This window comes from Poecilia latipinna, unplaced genomic scaffold, assembly GCF_001443285.1.
Source record: "Poecilia latipinna isolate Pla-1442-1.1 unplaced genomic scaffold, P_latipinna-1.0 Scaffold480, whole genome shotgun sequence".
NCBI lineage: Eukaryota > Metazoa > Chordata > Actinopteri > Cyprinodontiformes > Poeciliidae > Poecilia > Poecilia latipinna.
Genome location: NW_015113096.1, coordinates 273,465 through 290,037, shown reverse-complemented (window position 1 = coordinate 290,037; position 16,573 = coordinate 273,465). Strand labels below are relative to the sequence as shown.

At 40.1% G+C, this 16,573-nt stretch overlaps 2 protein-coding genes across 3 annotated transcripts in view; both read left to right on the top strand.

Moving 5' to 3' along the window:
• The first annotated feature begins 18 nt into the window (after window positions 1-18).
• cfap69 (cilia and flagella associated protein 69) lies at window positions 19-14,194 on the top strand. 2 transcript variants are annotated; one of them, XM_015039729.1, is made up of 24 exons: window positions 19-348; window positions 761-820; window positions 893-958; window positions 1,063-1,172; window positions 1,240-1,316; window positions 2,355-2,453; window positions 2,708-2,860; window positions 3,573-3,750; window positions 3,947-4,070; window positions 4,144-4,192; window positions 4,282-4,391; window positions 4,609-4,825; window positions 5,459-5,584; window positions 5,658-5,773; window positions 6,492-6,610; window positions 7,255-7,529; window positions 7,615-7,752; window positions 8,062-8,138; window positions 8,585-8,782; window positions 9,496-9,582; window positions 9,664-9,741; window positions 10,410-11,772; window positions 12,634-12,701; window positions 13,630-14,194. In XM_015039729.1, the coding sequence occupies exons 1-22, from the start codon at window positions 259-261 to the stop codon at window positions 10,497-10,499; spliced, it is 2,637 nt and encodes an 878-aa protein (XP_014895215.1). In that variant the 5' UTR covers window positions 19-258; the 3' UTR covers window positions 10,500-11,772; window positions 12,634-12,701; window positions 13,630-14,194. The 2 variants fall into 2 exon arrangements, with proteins under 2 accessions (XP_014895215.1, XP_014895214.1); XM_015039728.1 differs by having other exon boundaries at window positions 20-348; window positions 5,453-5,584.
• Window positions 14,195-14,520: 326 nt separating this feature from the next.
• slc9a1b (solute carrier family 9 member A1b) overlaps window positions 14,521-16,573 on the top strand; it is a 21,799-nt gene continuing 19,746 nt past the window's right edge. Inside the window, exon 1 of the mRNA XM_015039732.1 lies at window positions 14,521-15,212. Coding sequence (XP_014895218.1) covers window positions 14,936-15,212 — 277 coding nt within the window. The 5' untranslated portion in view covers window positions 14,521-14,935. The remainder of the gene's footprint in view (window positions 15,213-16,573) is intronic.

The window sequence follows — 16,573 nt, the reverse complement described above, 5'->3', positions numbered from 1 at the left end:
AAAGTAACCATAGCAACCAGCAGTGTGCGTCGCCTACTTCTTGGACTATGATTAGAACCGAAATGTTTTTACTATTTTTACCGGATATTTACTGTCAGAAACAACCAAATTTTACGTTACGGTTTTATTTCAATTAGAAAATAGTTTCCTAGCCGCCATACGCGGCGTTTTAAAGGTGAATGAAAAGAGTTTTTCAGCAAAGTTTTGGGTAACCGACTGTTTTGTAGCAATAAGCGGAAGCTGCTCCTCTGTCCCGGGATGGATTTGAGACAAACTGTGAGCCGGGGGAATACGGGAATTTCCAGGATAAATCTGAGTGCATCCACTAAGATTAAAAACGTCCAGGAGGTAAAGAGTCTTCATTTTGCATTGTCACAAAGAAAGACTCGTTTCATGGTATAGATACAGTTAAAAAAAGGAAGAAACTGTATAAATAATATCTAAAACCCTGAAGAAATTATTTTAAAAATGATCCAGTACAAGGACCATAGCAGCAATTGTGGTGTTTGAGAACACATTTTTAAAATATAAAATGCGAAAATTTCCAGTTGATTTAATATGAAATTTATTAGTATTTTGATGATGACATCTATTATTTTGTTTGTAACAAGAAAATAAAGCGTATCCTCTAAAAAGGTTGATGATTATTATCTAGTATTTTTTTTAATCAACCACATAATTCCTATTACTCAACACACTTTGGTAGTTTTAAACCAATGGGATGTTTCAGATCAAATTTTCCCTGCTGATTTTTCTACAGCCCACTCCAAAATGTCTGGACCTCGTGAAGATTCTTAATCTTCTTGAGGATCCTCTGACGGTCAGTTACATTTTTCACTTTTCTTTCAGCAAAGTTGCGCTTCTGCATCTAATCATCTGTTTTGTCCTGCAGACGAACCTGACGGAGAGGCACCTGTTTGTCCTGAGGAAGCTCCTGAAGAGGAACAAGTCCGGCTTTGTATCCTCCATCCTGGATTATCATGCTTTCCTCTTGTGTCGTGATGGAAAGTTAACATTTTATTTTTCTTTCCTGCACGTTAAATCTTCTTAAAGTATGTTCAGCATTTGAGAGAGCTTGCAGATATAGCCAAGATAATCAACATCTGTGGTGAGAAAGTGATCGAGCGTCCCAAATATGCACCGTTTCTGTGCGAAATTCTGAAAATCAGCAGGTAGGAAACTCAGAAATGTGAATTTTTATCAGTTTCTGCATCAGCAGCATCTCTGTTTTCTGCTCAGGATTCCTTTCCTGAAGGGCAAAGCGTCCGATGACCTGATCTACGCTCAGGACGCCATAAACTTCCTCTCCTGCTTGGGTACATACGCCACTGTTTCAACAGATTTACACGTTTATCTGGTTTTTAACTCATTTCCTAGTTATGTGAGAGGTAAACCGGCTGCTTCTCCACATTTAAAGTTAATAAAAAAGCTAGAAAAGAGCATTAATGCTGTAGATCCACACTGCTACACATTACTCGGTTAAAATATACTGTAGTAGCAATTTTTTAGTTTTACTAACTCAAATGTTGAAGTTGTGGCCTGAATCCTGGAGGAAGTTAAAGATTAGGGTGATGGTGAGGAGGCTTTCCAGCCTGAAAGAGTTGAGTTCAAATGATTAAAATACCAGTGGAAAAATAAAAAATAAATCAAAATTACTGAAAATTAAATATAAATACATAAAAATTTAGTCAAATATAATTTATGTATTTATAGATAAAATATATTTTATTTATAAATAACTAAATGTCTTAATTAAAGCAATCAGAAAGTAAAATAAATGGAATAAAAATTAAAAGCTTAAAACATATTTGTCAAGTTTGATTAAAAAAATAAAAATATTTTAAAAAGGCTAGAAATGAATTAAAACTATAAATATAAAAAAATATAGTTTTTATAATATGGATTGACACATAACAAATAGATGCACTGAAAAACACAAAATATCAATATTTTGGTGTAGTACAAATACTTCAGTATTCTTAAAATATGACAAAACTAACAAAGTAATTATTTAGCAAAATATGTGAGCATATTTTAAGTAAATAACTCCATAATACTTATAAAAACACAGCTACCAGTTCTATTGGCAGATTTTTTATTTTACTTTTTTGTTATGAGTAAAATAATCTGCCAATGGAATTAGAACTTTTTCACCAATGTTAAGAGATTTTTGACTTAAAATAAGCTCGTGTATGCTGTTGAAAAGTTACGTATAATTTAGTTTTGTCTCATTTTGAGTGTAATAAGATATTTACTCTAAAAACAGACTGAAACACTTGGTCAGTTGTTGAGTTTAGGGCAGTGTAAGTGCGGTGATGATGAGGAGCAGCAGCAGCTCATGCGTCTGTCTGCAGGTCGTCTGATGAAGATCCCGAACCCTGACATTCAGGAGGGCGTCGTGGAAACGGTCCAGTCGTTTTTCAGCTTGGAGGCGTCCAAGGATCAGCCTGAAGGTAAAGCCAACGTCTCGATGCAGCTGCAGGAAGGAGCTTCAAAATGAACCTGAAGGCTCTGACAGCTGAATCTGATTAACTTTGACCTCAGGTTGTTTTCACATTTTACTCCAAACATTTTTCACCAGCCGGTGTCAAGCATTTCTCAGGCAGCATTTCTCTCCAGCTAACATTTAAATAATCGATGAATCCCGATTATTCTGATTAATTGTCTCAGCCCTAATGTTTATCATTTCCCGTGTTGTTCTGCTCAGATATCCAGACCATCTCTCCTTTCTACCGGCTGCAGCTGGTGGAGCGCAGCGACCTTCCCAAGTTGCTGGTTGAGTCCATTGACGCGCTGCAGAACCAGTCGTTCATCAAGCTGCAGCTGCTGGAAACCCTGCAGCTCCTCTGCAGCTTCTCTGGTGATGAACACTGCCCTCTGCAGGCAGGGAGGAAGAAAAAGACGCAAATCTCTCCGAGTCTAATCCGCTCAGAAACGAGTTTTAATTCAGAAACCAACGTTTTCATTCAAACGGTTCAGTTTAAATTATGTGACTCACCATGATAAATTATTCCGGACGATAAATTGTCCCAGAAGTTATTGCGATAAACAATAACGTTGTTTTGAGACCATTTTAAAGGGTAATGTCATAATAATGCAAGAACTCATTCTCAGATACTAATAAGTTTTAAACTCTAATTAACATTTAACACTGGAACTGGAAGATAATTTAAAAAAACAATTAAATATTGAGCTTGTTTTACTTTACCATGCGATTAATTGATATATCGATTATTGCAACAGGCCTACTGATGAAAGGAAAAGAGTGTAAACAATATATTTAAACTATTCTGTAAGGTCCAGTATCAAATTTCTTCAGTTTATATTTAAACAAAAATCCATTGGTGCATAAAATTCTGTAACCTCATAAAATTAATCTCATTAGCCAATCCGGGCTAATGAGGTTTAGCCTGGATTTTTCTTAAATAAAAAAATATATCAAAGATTTATTCAAAATATATTACAAACAAATCAAGCTGAATCAGTTTTTTGAGCATTTTGAATTGATTCAGGACAAGAAACTGTGATTCTCCATGGCCGTCTCTTCATCAGTTTTTCTGACCGTTCTGCAGACCTGAACTGCAGGTCGATGCTGGACGCAGGAGCAGCGGGGACCGTGTGTCTGCACATGAACAGCGCCGACCCGCCGGGCCGGTTCCTGTCCTGCTGCTCGGAGATCCTCTGGATCCTGCTGGACAGCAGCGGCCGGGAGGACGCCGTGGCTCAGCTCTGCAGCCTCGACTGCGTGGTGTAGGCGTCGCATGCTCTCACACCGTGAAACAGCGTCTCTACGGCAGGCCACTTTAGCATTAAATCGCACTTCAGCGCATTTACATGAAGTCGTCCCATATTTCGTCAAAATCTACTAGTCAGAACATAAAAGCAGATATTTTGAATTACCATTCGAAACGGCCTGCCGTAGCGTGTCTTGGTCCATGCGTTCCAGGTCTCTGAAGGAAGCGTTTTCGTCCGTCCTGGCGCTCACATCCCAGGGCTTTGACCTGCAGCTCAGGAACTACCTGCTGGTGTTCACGACTCTCATCGCAGAAAATCCAAACTGTCCGCTCATCGTGAGTACGACCGGTTTAAATAAATCTCTTCCGTAGACCAGTGTCCTGCTGAAAACCTCTTTCTGATCTGCAGGAGAGCTTATTTGCCAAACAGCTGCTGGGCTACATCACACTTCCGGAATGTGAGACACTTTCTCCTCCCAGTTAGTTTTGTCTTACAAAGTCATTAAATGTGATTTTGAGAAGAATAAAAATGTCTTTTTATTTCAAGTGGAGATCTCTTCAGCGCAGAAACTCACCCACAGCAAAGAAGACCTGAAGATGAAGAAGCTGCTGCTGAATCTGCTGATTTTGTTGTCCAGAAATGTTGCTGCTGCACAGGTCAGTCACACTACGGCAGGCTGTTTTAGCATAAAATCAGCTTCACCGCATTCAGGACAGTCAGAATGTAGTTGTGTGTAGACAAAACTAATATTTAGATATCTGTAATGTTTTTACAGATGGTCAGAGGAAACAGAGTTTATGTTAAAATGGCTTGCCATACTAACTCTAACATGTTGACTTTGGGAAATTGAGTGAATTTTCTGTTTTCCATCAGCTTTTCAGAGAGGAGCTGGTCATGGTAAGCCTGCTGCGGTTCGTGGCTCCGCCTAAGAAGCAGCCGTCTTTGCCTCAGAGCGCCATCCTGAGCCAGCAGGAGGAACTGCAGCTGCAGGCGCTGGAGACGCTGGCCAGCATCGCGCCGGTCATGCTGCAAGACTACATGGGCTGCCAGGGAAACACGCACCTGCTGCTGCTGCTCGACTGGTGCTGCGGTACGCTGCGCGTTACGGCAGGAGCCCAGGACCACGATTTTTATGAATCCTCACCTGTTTGAAAATTATGATGTTTTCGTATCTGTTTTTTGGAAACATGGAGCGCAGGGACGCATGAAACCTTCCATCATCAGTTTTTACCCGGTTATGTTTAGGACGACTATTAACACTGCAGAAACACAAAATATTATCTTTTTTTATTTAGCTCTTAGTGCACTTGAAATAAAATAAAACTAACTTACAAATAACTTTTCAGCAAGTAATATGAGGTTTTTTTAGAGTCAATATTGCTAATGATGATTGATAGTGTTATATTTCATTTATAACATGAAAAATATTTTGGAACTAGAATTTTTTATTAATATTAAAGGTTTGTTTACTTAAAACAAGCTCCACATTTAGCTGAAAAGCTACTTTTAAGTTATTTTGTCTTATTTCAAATGTGCTAAGATGTTGAAACTAAACAAAACCACTTGGTAGCATTTTGTATTTTTGCATTAGCGGAATATTTTTTCAGTCATGTATTGGGCACTAAAACTGTTCCTTATAAATCTGGCCGTGGAAATGGAAGCAGATCATTTTTGCCGTCTGCAGCTTTCAGATTGAACGTTTTTGTTCTGCTCTTGGCTTCAGATGCCAGAGACAGGCGGAAGCTGCAGATGCAGCGCTGCATCAGAGTCCTGCGCGCCGTCACGTCTCTGGGGGAACAGTCCGTCAACCAGGACCTCAGCGACCAGGGAGCCATCCACCAGCTTCTAGGTGACGCCCGCTTCAACCGCAGCAAAATGGCCGCCGTGAACGGCTAGAGCAGTGAGGTGTGTCTCCCTCCCAGGGATTATAATCCAGCTGGAAGACGTTTGTGACGAGGGCGATGCGGTAACCATAGAGATGATGTCGAACATCCAGCTGATCCTGTCAGCGCTGTGTGAGACCGACCTGCACAGAAAGGCAAAAAGCTCTTCCTTCAAAAGATTACACTCTTAATACAAGCAAAACATGAAGAAAAGCTAATATATGTGCTATGCTAAACATCAACAGGAAAGAAAAGGAGCATAAAATTAAAGATGGGAATTTAATTAAAAAAAAACAAGATAGACAGATGTGCATTACAAGGTGTGAAGGTTTTTAAAGCTGAGTTAAAACCCTTTCATTTGGTGCCTTACTGTTCTACCTATTACTGCTATTTTATCTGTTTTTAAACTGTTTTACTTCAGTTTTTTGTCTTCTTGTCCAGCACTTTGCTTAAAAGAGCTTCATAAATAAAGTTATTATAATTATCAAGGTGTGGCGTAAACCTATGGAATAACCTAAGGAAGGAAATTAAAGCCAGTAGATTACATTTATTTAAAAGAAACTTAAAATCCAACATAAATAAAACATAAGCAGTTCAATTGTATACATTTCAATGTAAAGTCCAATTTTGTGTACTATGCATATCTAATTTTAAGAGGGAATATTCCCTTGGAACTAAACAAACAAAAACAATGAAAGGAAATGAAAGGTAAAATCTATTGTAAAAATAAAATCTGAAAAAATAGCCAACTCCATAACTGTAGGTCCAACACGTCGTAATTCACAGTCAACACAAGCAGCTGCTGTCTGATGGCTTTAGCTCGAATAGCAGAGAGTTAATAAGTTTAAACGTGGATGTTTTGCTGTCTTCCAGGAGCTGTTTGGGTCAGAGGGAGTGGAAATGGTCGTACATTTCCTGAAGAAAGGTTCGGAGAACTTCTACCACGGTTTGGGACACAACAAGCTGCTGATCTCCACCATCGACTGCGTGTGGTCAGTCCAACCAAACCGCGTCAATACAGGAAACCGTTACAGTTCTGGAGGTTTACCCACACTGGCCATGAAGGGGTTAACTAAGAACATGTTTCCCAAGAAAAAAAATAAGGAAATTCTTCTGTTTATTTAAAAACTAGTCTGAAAAACAGACGTTGAGCTGCAGAGGTTACTGTAGTTTTGGAGGATGTTCTCCAAGTAACATTTAAAATTGTTTCATTATGAGTGAAATAACCTGCAAGAGGAACTAGAGGAACTAGAACTTTTTCATCAATAAAAAGTTCTGAACTTTTTTGTCAATATTCAGGAATTGTTGACTCAGAACAATCTCTTACATCTTGCTCAAAACTTACGTGTTTGTTAGTTTTATCTTATTTCAAGTGTACTAAGATATTTGTGATAAAAACTGGACCAAAAATACTTGGTAAGATTTTGTGTTTTTGCAGTGTGTCACTCCCACAGCATGGCACTGCCACCACCAGGTTTGTTATGTAATTAGGTTAATTAAATTCAACATTCTTGTTCTGAAAAGCAGCTGAATGTGTTTAGGTGTATTGCTGCCAGTGAAAGGCTCATTCTGGAGCCTGTTGTCAGAAAAGCTGAGCCGGGTGAACCGATGGCAGAGTTTCCGTTCGTCCCTCCAGGTCCTGCATCGTCGGCTGCTGCATCACAGAAAACCAGTTTCTATGGAAGGACGGCGCCGGCCTGCTGCTGGATTTGCTCCGCTCCAGCCCCAGGTGTATGCACGGCATCATCCTCTCCATCCTGCTGGACCTGTTCAACAACCCCGACACCCGGCCGCTGATCCTGGACTGGAGGGACGCCGACGGCCGCTCGGCCCCCAGCGTCCTGCTGCAGCTCTGGAGGGACCAGGAGGAGGAGCTGGGCGTCCTGCGGGACGAAAACGGAGGAATTGCAGGTCAGACTGAGACTGATCCACTGGGAGGACCAGATTCATCTCAAAGATTATCTGTCAGGTTGGATGTTTTGTTTTTGCCCTAAAGATCCGGAGAAGCCACTTCTGACCCGTTTCCAGGACAAGATCAGCAACCTGTCGTTTTCGGCCAATGCGCCGTCTGCAGCCGTGCTGGAAACAATGGAGAACCTGCGAGGGAAGATTTACCTGCTGCTGTCCAGGCTGGGTGAGCGAGAAACAGGAGCAAAACAGAGAAAGTAGGGCTGTCCAGAAAAAAAATCTGTCTATAGCCACAAAAGCAACAAGAACCAATGAGCTTTCTTCATTTTCCCACAAGATCTACTGGAAAAAAACTGTTTTCTGCTGATTTTTGTATTAAGAAGCAAATATTTAAGTTTTGTTTGTAGCTTTTGAACTGCAGAACAATTTTATTTTCTACAGTGGAGCGTTAATTTTTGTTTGTTCCTACTTTTTGTTAATGTTTGCATTAGTATTTGGTTTAATGAGCAGGATGGACTCCATGTTTGGGCTCCAGGTTTCCAGGATCTTCCTGGTCTGTCGGTGGAAGATCATGTGACTCTGGGCATCGTCATGAGATACCTGGACTTCAAGGTGACAACAGTTTTCAAATTAAAGGGTTTCATACTGTATCTATGTCTACTTTCTACTGCAGATATCTGACTACTTGAAATAACACAAGACTAACCTGCAAGTAACTTTTCAGCAAATAGGAGCTTGTTTTGAGTAAAAAAAAATCCTTAAAATTGATAAAAACTGGCAGGTTATTTCACTTTTGACAAGATATGTTTCCCTTTTCATAAGTGAAATAATCTGCCAGTTTATGAAGTCATCTTTGAGCTTTTTTGAGCCACCTTAAAAAGCCTGTCCTAAACTCACATATGGATGAATTTACAGAAAATGTAATAAATAAAAGGTTTTTTTCTGCTTAAAGTCAAGGATCATGAAACTGTTTCTGTGAAACCCGAAATCAGGAAAATGTTCAGAACGTCTCCAGTTGAGTCGTTTCCTCTGTGAGAAAGTTTTGAGCTTCTCTGCAGGTCTGCGAGGTTTGGAACGAGATCAGGAGCGAACTGAGTCTGGACGACGTGAAGCCGGTCACCTCTGACGAAAAGGCGCTGCACTCCATTTCCATGACGTTGATGGGAAAAGCGCAGAGCGTCAAGGAGGAGCAGATCCGCATCCTGGAGGAGCAGAAGCAGCAGGAGATCAAGGAGGAAATCCGCATCTACGCAGAGGTGCTGAGAGTTCATGTCAAATCCGCCAGAAACGGCCTTCACCACGCTTCCTGTGCTTTGTTTTATTTTCAGACATTTTCACCGTCCCATACACAAATCAAAAAATACTGAAAAAATCACAAGACAAAACAATACAGAAATGATAAACAATATTTAAATTCCTGTCAAAGCGTCGTCTGAAGAAAGTTCAGCTCATTAAACCTTCACTGTGTTATAAAGCATCGTCAAAATGGAGGCAGCTGAAGCTTTCTGTGTTTTTCTAAAGCTTATGAAGGAATTTCAGCTGAGTCTGTAGACAAACTCACAAAAGGAAACAATCAAACTTTTTATGTTTAGCAAAAGATTTTCTTCACGTTTTTAATTAAAGAGTTACAAACGGTTTTAACTGCATAACAATTATTCTGCACCTGAATCCTCCCAACTGAGGTACAATGGTTTTTAACACCATTCTGACTTTTTGTTTAAATATGTCTGAACTGCACCTTTAAAGGAGTTTATTATTGATTTTCTGCGTAGTCGATGCTGTTCTGAGCTCCATTAAGTCATAAAAGTTTAAAGTGTGCAAAGTGAGAAATATTTCATTAGTTGGATGAAAATAATCAGTTATAATCTGGAAAGCTTTCTTCTGGAGCGTGTAGAGAGGTTTAGGTGAATATTCCTGTTCTGTCTTCATTTTCATGAACTCAGATGAGTTTTTGTTTTTTTTATTTCAGATGAAATCCCACCGGACACAGGAGGACCTCGCTGCCAAATCCTGGGAGAATTACGTCGCCAGAACTTCAAACTACAACATCCTGAAGGTTTTTTCCAATTAACAGCTGAAATTACTGCCAGGCTCAGCGATAGTTAACCGTTTCCTTCGTCTCGTGGTTTAACTGCAGGAGGAAAAAGCTCGGAGGAAGAAACACCTGAAATCCAAACTGAAGCCTAAAGAAGCTCCTGGTGATCGACCTCCAAAGGTCTCACACCAACACTCTGCTTTCCTCTGGTTTCTGTCAAACTAAACACTCAACCAGATGGCATAGGACAAATCTACACTCCATGACCTAAAAAGGTACTTTCCTGGAACTTTCCTTGAACCTTCTGGCTGTTTTCCTGGAAAAGTTCTGCAGAGTTCTGGGTAAGTTCCAGGAAATTAAGTTTTTCAGTCTGGGAATGTTGCTGGAATTTCAAGGAAGGCAACTTTTAGTGTCGGGGAAATTTCATGGTAAGTTTCAGGGAAGCAGCATGTCATACGTCACCTGCCAATACAACCAGATCCCCAAAATGCCCCAATATTAAAAGTGACTCATCTCCAGGTTCCTGAAGTAGTACCACAAAGTTTTATGAAAGTTTGTGGGATGTCACTGGAAAGTATCGCCGTATTCCTGGAATGCTGCAGAAAGTAACCTCTTAGGTTGACTTTAGCTAAAGCAATAGAGCCGTGTTAAGACGGGATCTCCATGGAAACCAGAAGGATTTGTGTGTTGACTAATGAACGTTTCATCCCCAAGACTTCACGGTCTTCTGTCGAATCAAACGGACATTTCTGCAGAACCTAAAAACCTTTTATTTGGTCACTTTTACATGTGGATCTGTGTGAATTAGGTCTGATTTCTTACCATCGGTAATGCTGCTTGTGTTTCAGAATTTCATCACCCACATCATGGCAATGAAGACCACCGGGGAGCCGGGGCCTTCAGGGGTCGAAGTGTCGCTCGCCAGAACCGTAATCTGAGCCAAACGGACTGAAGAAGAGCCCAGAACTGACGGTACCAAGACTCCTGGATCAACGTCAGACTTTTATTCTCCAGCAGCTCTGAATGCTCCTGCAGTTCTCTGAGGATCAAAACTGAGAGAACAACATTTTCTGCAATAAACCTCTTGCATTTTCTGTGTGTGGCTTCTTCTGTAAGACAATGAGCAGAAAATACAGACGTGATGTCACTCAGTCTGCACAGTCTCTTCCTTATAGTCTGGTCGAACACATGCAGGCTTCACCAAGATACTTCTGTGATAAACACGAGTTTCAAGCCTAATTTATGCTAACGAAGGTTGAATCAATCTTTTCTTTCAATGATGTCTGTCTGGAAGTTTGCAAAAACATTTATAATCAAATCAGGTGGAGGATGAAAAGTCATCTGGATTACAGTTTTACAGTTAATTAAATCAATTAATGAAGAATTTGAATTGTGCATTTAAAAATACTGATTTAAAAACCCTTTTCCTGAACATTTTGTAGCTCTACTAGTCTTGATCTTGTTGGGAACTGAAGCTCTTTTTGTGTGTTTTTCTGGTGCTTTTATGTTTGCATGTTTTTAATACTTTCTGCTTGTGAATCCAGGGCAGAAATGTGCAGCAAACGGAGCAAACTGCTGATTGAATTTACCTCCAGAGTTTCTGTCATTGTTGAGATGTTATGCTGATTCCTGAAGGTTTATTCAGCTCTAACCATCTCCTTATTGGTCAGCAGTGGTAACTACACACAGCTGCAGGAAAAGACTCAACCAAGTGTGTTTTCATCTTGTTCTGATTATAATAATCTTTTTTACATTAAAGTATTGTCTTCAGATCTGTTGTCAACAACAACCTACAGTAAGAACTGTGTTATGAATTTTTAACATCTTTATGTAATGACAGCAGAGGCCTTATGGAACCCCAGAATAATCCAAAACAAAAATAAAATCTGAACTTGTCCAGCAGCAGCTTCTCATTAAAGGAAAGCTTAAAGGAGTTTTTGCTCTAAATTGGGACTTTTCCAGGGTTTCATGCTCAGTGTTTTCAGGTTACATAAGTCACTGCAATGCATCAACACAAATGTTCCTTCAAGCGTGCAGCAAGCTGCACAGAGCCACTTTTCTCTCGCTGCTCCCATCATTACCGTCTGGACGGCCGAATCATCCGTGACGTTTTACGAAGCTTCAGACAAAAGATCCGGGACATGCAGGAGCCTGGTCAGCTCAGCCGGCCGTGAAGCGGATCGCTGCTGGACCGACTCACTCCTGGAAACTGTGAGAAACATTTTGTTTTACCTAAAGAAGGACTGACTGCTGATGCTGTAGAATGACTCTGAGGGACAAACAGCAACTATAAACATGTTTTAGTTACTTGATGGTTATGATTAGGCCTGTCATGATAACACATTTTTCTGAAAGATAAATTATCCCACAAGTTGTTGCGATAAATGATAATATTGTTTTGTTACCATTTTCCAGTAATATAATAGCATAATAATGCAAGAACACAATCTCAAAGTTCAACAAACTTTAATTTGTAATGAACATTTAATACTGAAACTGGAAAACATTTTCAATAAATAAATAAACAAAACAACAGAAACAAAAAAAATAAAAAGAGTTATAAAGTCTCTGCAAACAAAACTGTCCTTAAAAAGGTTCAGTTGAGACTAAAACACCAGACAGAAGAATTATAACCAGTTATTGGTCGAAAAATAAAAATAGAAATTATGCATCTTGTTTTAATTTATCACGGAATTTATTGATTTATTGCAACAGGCCTAGTTATGATGCTGATTATTATTGTTAATAAATGTTTCCTTTGTCCAAGGATGGGATTGTCCATGGGGTTTGGTTTATTTTAATCTTTATTAAACTATTAACATAATGTTTGTTTTGTCCATTAAATATTTAAGGGCTGAAGAAAAATCACAACAATTAATTCAATAATGTTTATTTTTCTGGTTTTAAAGTACAGAGTAATTTTAGAAATCATCCAAAACCAAAATCTGGTGCTGAGTTGTTGTGATTCTCTCAGAGCTCCTTAAAAAGCAAAGTTTCTCCTGATGTTCCCTGAAACTTTCAGGTTGCTGTGAGACTGATTGACGCTCAGTTCTCGTTTTTTAATCTCGTCAGCGGCTCCAGCGGCAGGAGTGATGTTCAGATTGGGAAGGCTGACTCCAGGATACTTCCGACTCCTCCAGGTGAGAGTTCGGTACAGACGAGGCGATTTAAGCATGATGTCACTGTTCCTTTAAATAGTCTCTGAATACAGTCTAAAGTCTTTAATTCACTCAGCTAAAAGCTCAACAAACCAACTGAAAAACAAACCGACTCACCAACCAATTAACCAATCAAATCAGCCAAATGACCGAGCGTCCTCCTCAAACCAAACCAGCTCTAAGCCAAGCTAACCAACTGATCAGCCATCTGATTGGCCAGCCACTTAACCAACCCTATTAACCAACTAAATAACCAACCAAACATATGACCAACTTGATTAAGCAAACTACTGACATAAACCTGACTACTGTACCAACTAACAACAATCAACTCAAGTTATCCCCAAGCAAAGCTGGCAACCTAAACGAACATCCAACCAAACCAAATCAATCCTAAGCCAAGTTAATCAACTTAGCAACCAAGTGATGGATCAACCATCTGACTAGCAAACTAAATTAATCAAACTACTGACCAAAACCCTGATGACTCAATCAACCCTCTAGCCAACAATCAACATAAAAACTAGTTATGTGGACAAGCAGCCCTGGTGTTCTGGATAACGGTGGAAATGTGCATCACCTTTACTGGTAGCTTTCAGAGAAAGCAGAACTGAATCTGCTGATATGAGGCCTGACCCTCACTGAGCTTCAGTCCTGAAGGAATGAATCTTTAATGGACACGTTGGACTGAAGATGGCGAGATGGAAAGTTTGTGCATTAATATTTCATGTAGAGCTGTGGGGCTCATCTCAGGTCAGCTGGGTGATAAATCTGATAAAAACACAAACACGTGTTTCTGTTCATGTTGCGTTCTGGTGTGAAAACATTCACAAATTAACATTTCTTCTTTGCTTTGATGAAAACGACCCATGGAAAATATTTTCCTCCTGCCTGTCCGTCCCTGCTGCAGAGGCAGATGTCTGGCGAGGTTCGGGTCCAGCCATACAGCAGCATCATGGAGCCTGTCGCCATGACGATGGCCACCCTGGGGATGGGAGTGTCTCTGTACAGCGCCAGGCAGATGGCGGGGAGTCGTGAGAAACGTCACTGAGGAGCTCTTTGGAAATGTGACTGAATGTCTTGGGATGTCGGAGACGGTTCGTGTTTGATTCTGAGGAGTTTCAGGTGTTTGGAAAAGGAGAATTAAAGTTTGTCCAAAGGAAAATGTGAAGTTTTGTCTGCAGGTGAGATGAGGTGGCGAGTTAAAGACGCGAACAGGGGTTTTCCTTTAATTCAGTATTAATTTCATTAGAAAATTAGAAGATTTTACATGAAGTAATTGTTATTTTTGTAGTTCGACAAAAGGATTAATTAATTTATATTTAACACAAATGTTTGTCACTTTTTCTTCCTCTTTAGTCATTTGTTGATCATGACAAAAACGCTGCAGAAATAACTTTATGCACAATGTTGTCTCACTTTATCAGCCACATATTGTTAAACACTTGACACCTATATTAAATAGATTCCTGAACTGTTTGCTTTGTCTTTCATTTTTAATATAATTCCTCCAGACTCAGCAACTTCTGCCTCCCAAAGAGCATTTTTATCCTTAGTTCTGCTTAAAAAATTATGAAGAGCCCCAAAAATAACAAAAATGTTTTATGGTTAAAGAATCATATCGATTTATATATTTTTCTTTTTTGAATAAAGGCGTTTTTTGACTTCATGCTAATGGAAAATTGAGGTTTGCAATGTAATGACAAAAATAGCCAGAAAAACATTTTCCTTACTATTATCTATTTTTCTTAATTATTAATATATTTTTCTGCTTTTTTAATTTAGTTTTGAATATTTTAGTTTTGAATATTTGTCCATCGGATTTTAACCCTTTTCTATCAAAACATTTTATTAATCAGAAGAATCCTCATTGAAACAAAAAACCACCTAAACAGGCTTCATGTTGAGAGACATGAGCACTCCTCTCCAGCAGGTGTCGCTTCAGCTCCGTGTTGCGGACAAAAGAAGAGCAGGCTGGAGTTTCTTTGGGGAAACTGCGCCCCCGTGCGGTGAGACTGCGCAGGTGCGGCGTGAGCGCGTGACCGAGGCGCGTGCCTGATGATGAGCAGCTGACCTTTTTCCTGCGGTCGCCTCCCTGTCCTCCTCTGCAGGTGTGCGCAGTTTTAACATGACCGCCGAGTTTCTGCGCAACATCTGCGTCTCCACGTGGCGCGCGCCTCCTTTCAGCCGCTGATCGGAACCGGATCCATCCGAACATGGCCGTGCTCGGTCCAGGTCCCGCTTCGTTTCGGTTCGGCTCGGTCCTCCTGATTCTCCTGATCCTTAGCGGTTCTTCCTGGACCAGAGATGTCCCCACAGGACGCAACGACACCAGGCCAGAACTGAACCGGGAGCGTGACGGCCAAAACCGGGATCATGGAAACAACGCCACGAAACACAAGGCTTTCCCCGTCCTCGAGTTGAACTACGATTATGTCCGGATGCCGTTTGAGATTTCCCTGTGGATCCTGCTGGCGCTGCTCATGAAGCTGGGTGAGTCACGGATCCGTTCAATTAAACAAAGTTCACTTTATCAGGAAGAAACTTCTGCTTACACTGCAAAAATAGGTAGAGGTCAAAGGTTATTTCTATAAACAAGACAGTCCAAAGTGCTTTGCACCATAAAAATAAAGCACAGTGAAACTGGTAGCAAAGGTAACAGTTTTATCAAACATATTGATCAATATTCCGGTTATTGATCATCAAAATCAGGTGTGTTATCCTTGATCTGAAGGAATCTGTTTCCCTAGTTTCTGTTTTCTGGAAGTTTGTTCCAGATTTGTGGTGCATAGAAGCTGAATGCTGCTTCTCCATGTTTGGTTCTGGTTCTGGGGATGCAGAGCAGAACCAGAAGTCCAGCAAGGCTGAGCTCAACAAAGTGAGGTGCTGCAGGTTTGGAGGTGCTGGTTTTCAAGAAAGCGTTATATTGTCTGTTATATATCCCATAAATTATTTATGAAATCTCTGTAATTATTTGATGGAAAGTGGCAGCTCCAGTTTAATTATGCATTTTCCCAAAACCAGAACCTTCCAGAACCAGAATATTGTGGTGAAGCATGGTGTTGGTGGTGTGATGGTCTGGGCTCCTTTGCTTCCTCCATACCTGGTCGACTTGAAATAAGGCCACGTCTGATTAATAAGCAACTGTCATCAGGCTTTTCCACACAGGGTCAGATTGGTTTATATAATGAATAAAACCAACCAATTTATTGGATGGAATAATCGATTACTAAAATAACCTTCAGTTGCAGCCCTAAATGTTAGACAGTGAAAGTAAAAGGTAATGCATCTTTTTATTAAGGGGCAGTATTCTGTTTCTCAGGCATATAGTGGCATTTCAGAGCATAATCTAGTAGCTATTACCTCCAGTTATAAAAATATAAAATATAATTTTGACTTTGTAATTTAACGTCTTGAAATTGGGCCTCTGTCTCTTTAAAAAAAAACTCCTGCTCTTTCTGTAACTCCGCCTCCAAGAAGTCATCACAACATGGCTCCTTTATTAACCCTTTAGCAGCGTTTTTACCAGCAGCTCCCATAATGAGCTCAGCAGTTCCACCAGCTGTTTGCTAATTACTGCTGGCTAGTCGGAAGGAGCTGAGGGGGAGCTGCTGAATCTTCAGCTGCGTCTCAAAGGCGGGGCTAGGTCCACCTAGGCAAAGAAAATACATCAGTTTTATAGATTTGTCTGCTGAAAGTTATTGATGTTTTATTAAATATAAACCTAGCTTAACCCACCTTTGCTAGCATTGTTACTGATGTTTATCTCTAAAATATTTAAAATAAACAAATTTAAGCCTGGTGGCCTGCCAGGCTTATAATACCTTAGTGGGAGACACTGGTAAAAATCTGGT